The sequence below is a fragment of the Trichechus manatus genome, unplaced genomic scaffold (assembly GCF_000243295.1).
Source record: "Trichechus manatus latirostris isolate Lorelei unplaced genomic scaffold, TriManLat1.0 scaffold00212, whole genome shotgun sequence".
In the NCBI taxonomy this organism is placed as follows: Eukaryota; Metazoa; Chordata; class Mammalia; order Sirenia; family Trichechidae; genus Trichechus; species Trichechus manatus.
In genome coordinates this window covers 29,311-41,694 of record NW_004444148.1, presented here as the reverse complement: position 1 = coordinate 41,694, position 12,384 = coordinate 29,311, and the positions used below count along the sequence as shown (strand labels likewise).

General features: G+C 41.9%; 1 protein-coding gene and 1 non-coding gene across 2 annotated transcripts; both read left to right on the top strand.

Annotated features, from left to right (window-relative positions):
• Positions 1-8,354: 8,354 nt before the first annotated feature.
• RPL37 (ribosomal protein L37) lies at positions 8,355-11,155 on the top strand. Its single transcript, XM_004388434.3, has 4 exons — positions 8,355-8,432; positions 9,042-9,177; positions 9,398-9,482; positions 11,039-11,155. The coding sequence occupies exons 1-4, from the start codon at positions 8,430-8,432 to the stop codon at positions 11,106-11,108; spliced, it is 294 nt and encodes a 97-aa protein (XP_004388491.1). The 5' UTR covers positions 8,355-8,429; the 3' UTR covers positions 11,109-11,155.
• Positions 10,885-10,964, top strand: LOC111822789 (small nucleolar RNA SNORD72). The gene has a single exon (XR_002825898.1). It is a non-coding gene; the product is annotated as a small nucleolar RNA SNORD72 (small nucleolar RNA).
• Positions 11,156-12,384: the final 1,229 nt, after the last annotated feature.

Here is a 12,384-nt window from a genome sequence, read left to right as displayed (position 1 = left end):
TCAACTTACCGTGCCTTAAACTTAAGTCCCAAATGGCAGCTGACTCTGGAAAAGTACTAACTAAACATTTGAGAAAATGCAAACAGCTCACTTCTCCCTTTTCCTGTACCAGAATTAGCAGCTTTCGACTTTTCTTCAGGGGGTCTGGAATTTTCTCCAGAATTTCGTACTCTTTCTCAGAAATCAGTCTCCGAGAGGTTAACGTATCTAAGACAGAATCAGGATCTTGCTGGAGGATTTCAAGCAACTTTTTTCGTTCTCTGTCTATGATCTTTAAGTGAACAGCGTCCGTAGCCATTGTTTCAGTTTTCTCCAGACCAGGAAGCGGATTAGGAAATCGTTCCGCTACAGAGGAGGAGCCTTGGTGGCGCCGTGGTTAAGCGATCGGCGGCTAACTGAAAGGTTCACTGTTTCGATTTCAGCAGCCCCTCCCTGGGAGAAAAATGAGGGAGGCGGCTTCAGGCAAGGGTGTCCAGGCAAGGTTTACAGACTTGGAAATCCTATGGAGCAGTTCTACTCTGTCCTATACGATCACTACATGAGTTGGAATTCACTCGACAGCGACGGGTTCCCCCCTGCTAGATAAATACAAGTTTTTTAAAAAAAAAAAAAAAAGCACGGAATAATTCTTTTGACAAAGATTTCAAATGTCAATGAGGCCGGTGTTGGAGAGGGTGGATACAAATGAGCCCAGTGGGGAAATTCAACCCTGGCTTCTCTGCAGATTATTTCCTCTTTTGATGACTGAGTTTCATCATGACTCAGTCCCGGGATCACCTCCTCCAGGAAGCCTCTCTTCAACTTCAGGTTGGACGAGATGCTCCCTGCTCTGGACTCAACATGGTGATAAGAACGTAGGTTAATTAACTCTCTTTGGAGAGCAATCTGGCAATAAATAATAAACTGACAGATAAAAATAAAAATTAATGCCCTTTAATCCGGCAATTCCACTTTTTGGAAATTATTTTAAGGAAATAATCAGACTAATGCCGAAAAATCTGTATCGCAAGGTTGTTTGTAATAGCAGAAAATTGAACATAACTAAAATATCTATCAACTGGGGATTTGTGGAATAAATTATGAAACACAATAGTGAACAGCTACAAAAAAAAATGAAGTAGATCTATATGTAATGACAAGTAACAATATCCATGATAAATTGTTACAGTAAATAAATGAGTTATGGACCTTTTTGTTAAAAATATTAATATGTATGTATTATATGTATATATGTATTTAGATATACATTATATTTAAAAAAAAAAGAAAAAGAAATCTAGAAAAAGATACCCCAAACCTTAACACTGGTTATCCCCGGGGGATATGATTACAGAGGGATTTACACTTTCTATTTTAAATGTTACTCTTTATTTTAATATCTTACTTTTTTTTATCGTACTTCAGAGGAAGATTTACAGAGTAAATTAGCTCCTCATTAAACAATTAATACACATATTGTTTTGTAACATTGATTGCCAACCCCACAACACGTCAACACTCTGCCCTTCTTGACCTTGGGTTCTCTATTAACAGCTTTCCTGTCCCCTTCTGCCTTCTCATCCTTGCCCCTGGCCTGGTGTGCCTATTTAGTCTCGATTTGTTTTATGGGCCTGTCCAATCTTTGGCTAAAGGGTGAACCTCAGGAGGGACTTCATTACCAAGCTAAAAGGGTGTCCGGGGGCCATACTCTTGGGGTTTCTCCAGTCTCTGTCAGGCCAGTAAGTCTGGTCTTTTTTTGTTAGAATTTTTTCTACATTTTTCTCCAGCTCTGTCCAGGACCCTCGATTGTGATCCCTGTCAGAGCAGTCAGTGTTGGTAGCTGGGCACCATCTAGCTGTGCTGGACTCAGTCTGGTGGAGGCTGTGGTATTTGTGGTCCATGAGTCCTTTGGACTAATCTTTCCCTTGTGTCTTTGGTTTTCTTCATTCTCCCTTGCTCCAGATGGGGTGGGACCAGTGGAGTATCTTAGATGGCCACTCACAAGCTTTTAAGACCTCAGATAATATCTTACATTTTTTATTTCTTTTATTTTTATTATTCACTTATTTCTATAAGCAGGATTTTTCCATTTTGATTTAAAAAAAAAAAAACTATCTAGTTGGCCTTTACTTACAGTTGCACAGTTTTCAATAACCTGAAAACAACCTAAATCACTATCAACAAGACACTGAATGAATAAATTATAGTATATTCACATAATACTATCCAGCATTCAAAAAGAATAAACTTCAGTGACCTACAACAATATAAAGAAATCATAACATTATTAGGGGAAAACTATAAGTCCCAAAAGATCGTCTGCAGCATGACACCCTTTTTAAAAGTTGAAACTAACTTAAATGCACACACACACATATATTTTGAGAATATACAGGAAGTCATTAAAACTACATAAAATGAAAAGCAAGGAAATGATATGAGATTCAGAATGATGGTCATCTCAGATGGGGGGTAAAAAAGGCAGCATGGAGAGACTAAGGGGTTAGATGTAGGCTGTTGTTGGGTGATGGGTTTATAGGTGCTTATTACATTATAGAAGCCCTGGTGGCACAGTGGTTAAGAGCTTGGCTGCTAACCAAAAGGTGGGCAGTTGGAATCAACCAGCTGCTCCTTGGAAATCCTATGGGGCAGTTCTACTCTGTCCTAGAGGGTCATTATGAGTCAGAATCAACTCAACGGCAACGAGTTTGGCCTGGTTTTTTGGGGTACTATATTATAGGGCCACTATGAGTCAGAATCAGCTGGAGGGCAATGGGTTTCCAACGCTCATCTGTCAGTTTGTTGAACTGTGATGGCTTGCATGTTGCTATCATGCTAGAAGATATGCCACTGATATTTCAAATACTAGCAGGGTCACCCATGGTGGGCAGATTTCAGTGGCGCTTCCAGACTGAGAAAGACTAAGAAGAAGGACCTGGTGATCTACTTCTGAAAAAAATTTTAAAAATTGACCAGTGAAAACCCTATGGATAGTGCTGGAAGATGAGCCCCTCAGATTGGACAGTGGACTCAAACAAACCTACTATTGTGAGGATGGCACAGGACCAGGTAACATTTCATTCTGTTGTACATAGGATCACTATGAGTAGGAAGTGACTCCACAGCACGTTCCAACAACACCACTATATTATCATAGATAAATGGGTACATATGTTAATAAAAGCAGGCCATTCATGGACCAAAACTAAGTATTGGGAACCAAGGATAATGGTTAAGCTAATTCTGGTGTCCCTGAGGTTGAAAAAAGAAGAAAAAGATTCACATATGATATTAAAAATGAATTTTAAGTAAGAATTTTAATATATGTCTACAGAATGGTTTTCAAAAGATGCATCCCACCTTGTGCCCACACTGGCAATATCAACAAGTTTGCTACTCTTTTTTGTTCAAGTTCATTGGTGAGACACTCTAATAACAGGTCTCCCAAAACCCATCTCCCCCAACACTGTTCCCCCCAACCTCCCTAAATATACCCCACTTACACGATAACCTGCCCTTGAGATTTTGAAGTGTGGTGGAAAGAAAAGTATTTATTTGAAGTGGGAAATTTAGCAGTGAAATTTAAACTTACTAGAAGGTTCTGGGGTTGTTGGCCAAAAAACGCAGCTGCCTTCTGTTCCTTGGTCACAGGAAATTTGTGTATCACAGGTTTCTAATGCAAGTGGCAGTGAGTTGGAGGAAGGATGCATGTGGCCAGGATGTTCTCTATTACATAAAATATAGCCAGAGATGTAGATTTGAAAATATACCCCTCAAATCAAAACCAGACATAGCAGCAAAAAATTTTAGTTTGCAGCTAAGGAATTTAAATTATATGATGTTTTTAAGAGAATCATTGTTCCTTGCCTTTGAGTCAGCTCCGACTCATCACAACCCCATATACAACAGAATAGAACATTGCTCAGTCCTGCACCATCTTCATGATTGTTGGTATGCTTGAGTCCATTTCTGCAGCCACTGTGTATTTTGAGCGTCTTCCAACTTAGAGGTCATTTTTCAGCACTAGATAGGGCAATAGTCTGTTGTGATCCATATGGTTTTCATTGGCTTCTTCCTAGTCTTAGTCTGGAAGCTCCACTGAAACCTGTCCACCATGGGTGACCCTGCTGGTATTTGAAATATCGGAGGCATAGCATCCAGCATCAGAGCAACACACAAGCCACCACAGTACAACAAATTGACAGATGGGTGGTGGTTTTAAGAGAATTGGTGCAAATGGCTAACACACTTGGCTGCTAAGGGAAAGGCTGGAGGTTCAAGTCCACCAAGAGGTGCCTCAGAAGAGAGACCTGGAGATCTGTTTCCAAAAAATCTGTCCTTGAAAACCCTATGGAGCAGAATTCTACTCTGCCATGCATGAGATTGCCATGAGTCAGAATCAACTCGACAGCAACTGGTAATTTCATTTCACTTATTGTTTAAAAAAATTCAGGTCTAGAGCCAAGTCCTGGTGGTCAACTTGAATTGTATCAGAACCATGGAAGCAAGAGTTACATAGTCTCTACCATTCTGCCAAAAGGTAAAATGTACAGGTTGAATGCCTAGGCTAATAAACCTCAATCATCTATTTCAGAAGCTGATCCAATCCTGACTCAAACCTCGCTATTGGATAGGAAACTAGAGGTTCTAAACTGGCTTCATGGCCCTTTGCGGAGCCAAGGGTTTGCCTGGCCAGTGCAAAAAATGACATGGTTTCAAGTACACCAGACAGAACCAGCTCACATCAGGGAGAAAAGGAAAAATATCTCCCTTTCTCTGATGTCTACAATTCTGGGATGCATATGATATCTAAAGACACTATCATTGATTGAATTATGTCCCCCCAAAAATGTGTGTATCAACTTGGTTAGGCCATGATTCCCAGTATTGTGTGGTTGTTCTCCATTTTGTGACTGTAATTTTATGTTAAAGAGGATTAGGGTGGAATTGTAACATCAACCTTACCCAGGTCACTCACCGATCCAATGTAAAGGGAGTTTCTCTGGGGTGTGGGCTGCACCACCTTTTATCTCTCAAGAGATAAAAAGAAAAGGGAAGTGAGCAGAGAGGGGACCTCATACCATTAAGGAAGCAGTGCCAGGAGCAGAGCACATCCTTTGGACCCGAGGGTCCTGCACAGAGAAGCTCCTAGTCCAGGGGAAGACTGATGATGACGAAGACCTTCCTCCAGAGCCAACAGAGAAGAAAAGGCTTCCCTTGGAGCTGACACCCTGAATTTGGACTTGTAGCCTACTAGACTGTGAGAAAACAAATTTCTCTTTGTTAAAGCCATCCGCTTGCGGTATTTCTGTTAGAGCAGTACTAGATGACTAAGACAGTCACATAGTAACTGTCACACAACCTGTGACGGTTGGCTCCTCGGGGTTGACACCTCTCCTATCTTTTCTACACCCATCTCATTTCTCACAGCACCTGTGGTTGAAAGAATGTCCCCTCCCCCAAAATGATCCCGTCCTAATCCCCGAAACCCGTGAATATGTGAGGTTACGTGGCGAAGGACAATTAAGGTTGCAGATGGAAAATTAAAGTTGCTAATCACCAACCTTGGAGCCCTGGTGGCACAGTGGTTAAGAGCTACAGCTGCTAACCAAAAGGTTGGCAGTTAAAATCTACCAGCACGTCCTTGGAAACCTTGAGTTGGAATCGACTCGACGGCAATTGGTTTTGCTTTGGTTTAATCACTGAACTTGGGATTAGGACATTATCTGAGTGGTGTCAATGTAACACAAGAGTCCTTATGAGTAGGAGAGGGAGGCAGAGAGAGAGTCAGAGTGATTTGATTCGAGAAAAACTATTGCTGGGTTGAAAGATGGAAGGGGGCAATAAGCCAAGGAATGTGCACAGTCCCTAGAAACTGAAAAAGGTAAAATAGATTCAACAAAGGAACACACCCCTGTCAAAATTAATACCTTAATTTTAGCCTTGTTAGGTGCCATCGAATCAGTTCTAACTCATAGTGACCCTATAGGACAGACCAGAACTGTCCCATAGGGTTTCCAAGGCTGTAATCTTTACGGAAGCAGATTGCCACATCTTTCTCCCTCAGCGTGGAGTGGCTGGTGGGCCTGAACTGCCAGCTTTCGGTTAGCAGCCCAGCTCGCTTAGCCACTGCATCACCAGGGCTCTTTCCACTTTTAGCCTAGGGAGACTTATTTTGGCCTTCTGACCAGCAGAACTGTAAAATCATAATTTGCAGTGTTTTATGCTACTAATTTTATGGTAATTTCTTATAGCAGTGACAGTAGCATTAAGAAACTAATACAGCACCTAAACCAGAAAGTCTCTCCTGAATTGTAGTTTGGCCCAAGCACTCCTTCCTGTGTACAGCATTCATAATGAAGTTAACTATTTATATGCCTACTCTCTTCCTTCCTGTGCCGCCCCCTCTCTCCTGTCCATCAACTACTTCCATGAGGACAGGTACTATGTCCTGTTAATCTTTCTATTCCCAGCTCTAGAAAAGAGTCTAGTTATTTATTAGGCTAAACTGTTAATTAACCTATTGACTGCTAGAAGAACAAACAAATCTGTCTTGGAAAAAGTACAGCTAGAATGCTCCGTAGAGGCAAGGATGGCGAGACTTCGTCTCACATATTCTGGACATATTACTAGGAGGGACCACTCCCCAGAAAATGACATCATGCTTAGTAGAAGGTCATCGAAAAAGAGGAAGACCCTCAAGGAAATGGATTGACACAGAGGCTGCAACAATGGGCTCAAACACAGCAACGACTGTGTGAGGATGGCACAGGACCCGGCAGTGTTTTCCTTCTGTTGTTCATTGGGTCGCTATGAGTCAGAACTGACTCCAAGGGGCCTAACAACAACAATTAACCTGTCAGAATCAAACCTCTGATTCCTGGTGTTCATCTTGTTCTGCTAGTCAGTTGTTTTTGCTAACATTTCCCATGTGACATGCCAGGAATTTCTAATTTGCTCTAGAAAGTAAACAGATTATACAGTTATTTGGGATCAGTTTTCTCTACTAGCTCTTAAATGTTTGAATACTTTCAGGTACTCTTTTGCCAGGGTGGAGGCTTTTTTTTGGGTAAGACGTTACAAATGTATTATCTTATCAAGATGGTCTGTGAATCACCAACTTCAAAACTATAAAGCGTTTTTTAAGTTCTTTCTTCCAGGCTCTATTCCATACATGCTGAATCAGATTGCTAACGGTAGAGTACAGGAAACTAGGAAACAGTTTAACAAATTCCTTGGCACATTCAGGTTTGACATAACTCATTTGCCTCTAAATAACTGGTTGTTGTTGGATGCGGGCAAGTCAATTCCAATTCCTTAAGACAGAGTAGAACTGCTCCATAGGGTTTTCTTGGTATAACCTTTACGCAAGCAGATCACCAGGTCTTGGTGAGTTCAAACCGCAAACCTTTCAGTTAGCCGCCAGACGCTGAACCTTTGCACCACAAAATCAAACCTGTTGCTGCGGAGTCCATTCCATCCCTTAAAAAAAACAAAAAACAAAAAAAAAAACTGTTGCCGTAGAGTCGATTCCGGCTCATAGTGAGCGACCCTATAGGACAGAGTTGAACTGCCCCACAGAGTTTCCAAGGAGCTCCTGGTGGATTCGAAATGCCGACCTTTTTTGGTTAGCAGCAGTATCACTTAACCACTACGCCACCAAGGCTTCCAGCGACCATACAAGACTCCTTGAATAACTGGTAGAGTCCAGCTGCCGATCTTTTTGGTTAGCAGATGAGCTCTTAACCACTGTGCCACCAGGGCTCCTAAATAACTGGTAGGAATAAATAAATGGTAGAAAAAACACTATTTGTCTTTCACAAGGAGTCGCCGTGAGTCGGAATCCACTTTTGGCAACTGGTTAACTGGTTTTACATTCTGAGCTCCAGCTCCTTGGGGGCCGTCCCGTCTCTGTACCCTTAGCCACCCCTCACAGTGAGAAGCTTCTGGGCCCGGAGTGAGGGAGAACTTGGAGAAGGTGGTTTCTCCTGGATCAGGATCCCATTCCCAACCCGGATCACACAAGCCAAGGGCGCTGAGTCGGGGCAGATGCTCCTGGACAGGTCACCCCCGCACTCCAGCTTCTCCATGCGGACTCCGGGAAGCGACAGCAGATCCGATGTAAAATGAGGAGCCAAGCCCGAGAAAAGCAGCGACGAAAAAATTGAAGCACTCCCTAAAGTCAGCTCGCGCCCAGGCCGGTACAGCGGGGACACGCCCATCCAGCCACTAGCAAGCTGGGAGCCCTGCCTGCCCGCCAGCGCTGAAATTCGATTGGTCCCTCCTGGCTCCAGCTCCTCCTCTTGACCTCACCTACACTGCGGCGACGGACGCTTGAGAGCGGTGCACCGCGCTCCGCAGGAAGTACTTCCCTCGGCGGAAGCTTCTGAGTGCAATACAGCGGAAGTGTCTGCTTTTCCGTTCTCTTTGGTCTCGGCCGCAGAAGGGAGATGGTGAGTTGTTTGCATGGGTTGTTTGAATCGTCTTCCATCCTTCTTTTTTGTGCCGCCCTACTTGCTATCCGTAAGGGACTGGCAAAGTCCCGCATAAGGGAAGCGGGTGGAGAGGAAGGGAGCATGCTAGGGTCCCCAAAAGTCGAAGGAATGGCTCCTAGCTGTATCCTGGAGGACCGAACGCGCAGTGGTGGAGTTGGTGCTGGTCTAAGTCCCATGCTCCGATGTGCCTTTTGGGGAGTCCTCAGAGCCAAGCCCTCGGATGAGCGCTGAGGGAAGAAGAGTGGTTTGGAAGTATTTGGCTCGGCGTACGAGCAAAGGACTTCATTGTTGGCCGTGCCTGGCGGGAGCCCTTAAGCTTTGGAGTAGGTGGTAAAATTACGTTTTTTCGCCTTATGTGCCCCTTTCGCTCCAGTATTAACAAATAGCAGATTTCAAAACAGCTACTCCTGCAGAAGTCTTTAGGTAACCTTAAGTGCATTTACGAGAAGTTAAAAACAGTTATTAAATGCATTTAAAGCTTATCAGTAGTTGCTTTTCCTGAAACGACGTGATATGTATAGAAATCTGCGAGATGCAGAATTTTTTGTTTATCCCCTTAATTTGCAGACGAAGGGAACGTCATCGTTTGGAAAGCGTCGCAATAAGACGCACACGTTGTGCCGCCGCTGTGGCTCTAAGGCCTACCACCTTCAGAAGTCGACCTGTGGCAAATGTGGCTATCCTGCCAAGCGCAAGAGAAAGTGTAAGTTGAATGTTTTTCCTGCTGACCGTTATTCTTAATCTTGAGATTAAGAATAATGATTTGCAGTGTATCTGAGTGGGACATGACTTTTTTTGGTGCGTAATAATAAAACTTTTGTATGTGTATGGGATAAATCAAAGCACCTTTAAGTATTTTGAGTATCATAGCATACAAGGTTGTGGGGAAACCACTTGGAATTTTACCTGCATTTATGTTCTAGATAATTGGAGTGCCAAGGCTAAAAGACGAAATACCACTGGTACTGGTCGAATGAGACATCTAAAAATTGTGTATCGCAGATTCAGGTACGGTTTATATGTTTTCGGTAATACTTGGTTCTGTGAGTTTGGGTAAGAATCCTCACATTTACTTGGTGTAAAATAAGGCTATTACCCTGGTGATTAGTGGGGGGTGAGTTATTGGAAGGTAAAAATCTTCTGGTAAACAATACTACGAGTTATGTTAAATGCCTAGAGTATGGTTTGAAGTAGATTTCTGAAAACGTGATGTTTACTAGTAATAATCACATCTCATTTTGATTCATACCAAGGATAATAGCATGTGGATGAGGTCTGGAGTCAGGATTACCTGGTTTGATTTTGTAAAATGGGAATAAAATCCTCATAAGTTGGTTTTGGAGCCCTAGGTGTACAATGGTTAAGAGCTTGGCTGTTAACCAAACGGTAGGCAGTTCGAATCCACCAGCTGCTCTTTGGAAACCATATAGGGTAGTTCTGCTCTGTTCTGTAGGGTTGCTGTGAGTCGGAATTGACTCAGTGGCGATGGGTTTTTTTTGTTTAAGTTGGTTTGGGGATTTTGTAGGATAATTTATATAATGCACATAACAGTAGCTAAAAGCTGTCATAATTGGTATTGCGTTTTTGCAGAAGGACAAACCTGTTACTCAAAGTATGGGGTCTTCAGAGCTTGTTACAAATGAAAAATCTCTGCCCCACCGAAGACTTAAACTGAGAATCTGTATTAAAGTTTTAAACTGCATAGGGATTAATCCATTTGTCATAGCTGAGATTGAAAATGATGCAGACCTCACTTTAAAGCCTGTGCACCTTCCACTATGTTCTATTTCAGTGATTCTAAACCTTCCTGCTCTTCATATTTTGGACCAGATAACTTACCAGGGGCTGCTCTGTGCATTGTAGGATGTTTAGCAAAACTCCTGACCTCTACGCACTAGGTGCCAGAGTTTCTAATTTGAAGAGATGGCAAGGCAATTTGTAGCTTTGTAAACACTCTTGGTTGTGTGTTCGTGTGCTGAGGTGGTGACCTTTTTTTTTATACTTAACCGCCATTGTACAGTAGTGAAGATTTGGTGTTGAGTAATATGCTTATATAGGAGTTCAAAGCATGAACTGAAGCCAGGCTTAACTTATTGAGCCTCAATTCACTAATCTGTAAAAGAGGGATAACAGTAGTTACAAAATTAAAATGTAAAGCTCTTAGTAAGCTACATAGAAAATATCTGTCATTGCACATTGTTACTTTGGTTAAGGGAAAGTAAGGATTTCTCCTTCGTGGCATAGGAAGACATTTTTACAAATACTTTGGGTCTTTCTTGACAAGCAGTGAAGAAACACCCAGTGATCAGTACGACCAAATAAACTGTTGAGCTTTTATTACAATTGTAGTGGACTATATCTCTGAAATGGATGGGTTCAAGCAGGAGGAAGTAAATACAATTATACTAGCGGCTTATCAGTGATGTTGTAAAAATAAATGTCTGAACATATGAATACGATATTGATTTCAGCATTTGACTGAGATAAGCTTATTAAATTCTGTTTAATAACAAAATGGATGTATTAACATTGCTAAAGTAATTGTTGTTTTTAACATGGTGCAGGCATGGATTCCGTGAAGGAACAACACCTAAACCCAAGAGGGCAGCTGTTGCAGCATCCAGTTCATCTTAAGGAGATCAACGCTTAGTTGTGCAATAAATGTTCTGGTATTAAAAATACATCTGGTGTTTTAAGATATTTTTAGTCAGTTAAACTGTAGTATCAGTGAATTACAATTGGTTTGGTGAATGAGGCAACTTAAATTTACTTGAACTCAGTTGTGACGGTTCTTAAGGGAAGACTTCTTCCTAAACACAGTGCTCTGAAATTTTCTATCATGCCTTCCTTAGTACTGGTGGTTTATTGGCAAACAGTTTTTTTGAAATGAGACAAGACCAGTTTAGTTGGACTGCTAAGTAAGGGGACAAGGAAGATTAAAAGGAACACAGATGTTGAAACTGCCACCATAAAAGTAACAGAAAACTGCCCTATCTAACTCATAGCTTTTCGTTGCATTTAGCATAAGATCTGACGACCTTAACCTGAGCACTCCTGATCTCCCGTGCATCACCAACCTTTCTTTACTGTAGCCTAGAATATTTTCCCAAGATACTGGCTAATTCTTGCCCTCATCCTGCTTTTTCTTTTTTACCTCTTAAGTCATCCTTCACATCTAAGCTTTTGTATTTGGCTTACATTTCACTTGCATAGAAGCCCCTGGTGATTTGCAGATCTGTTTTGGGCTTCCTCGTGAGACTTTGTGCTCTCTACTTTAAGGATGTATGGTTAAGGGCATGGATTCTGGAGTCCAGTTGCCTGGGTGCAAATTCCAATTACCATTTGTTAGTGTGATGTTAACTTTTTTGTGCCTGTGTTCACTTGTAAACTGAAGGGGGGCTAATAACTGGCCCATGGGCTTGTGAGAACTAAATGAGCAAAGTCTATAGGTCAGTAAGTGAAGGTGCTTTTACAGTGGCCATACCTAAAGTTAGTAATATTTAGGTTCAAGTTGATGAAATTGCTAGCTTCTAACCTACAAAAACAGCAACTTAATGTTTATCTTGGCCTAACAGAATTGGAAGTCTGACTTGTTAGTAAGATCTTTCTAGCCTAATCTTCCAGTGTTTCTAATAATTAATCCTGAGCGATTGCGGGGCCCAGTATGATAGGTAGCACCCAATACAGGATAAATGTTAGATATTGAGGTAAGTGGGCATTGACCTGAAGACCTTTGGAATTGTTGAATCCTGTGCCAAGAGGAAAAATCAACTGGCACAAGAGGGAGAGATGATGTGATGAGCATTTTAAGTCCAGACTAATGGAGAGTTATAAACTGGATACCTTTTAGGAAAGGGGTCTTGTTCAGCATTTTTCCCTTGCCTATTCCAGGGTAGCCATCAGGAGGAAA

Coding starts and splice junctions, on each gene's coding strand:
- RPL37 (XM_004388434.3), top strand. Junction 9,178..9,397: donor TGCCAAGCGCAAGAGAAAGT/GTAAGTTGAATG, acceptor TTTATGTTCTAG/ATAATTGGAGTGCCAAGGCT. Junction 9,483..11,038: donor ATTGTGTATCGCAGATTCAG/GTACGGTTTATA, acceptor AACATGGTGCAG/GCATGGATTCCGTGAAGGAA.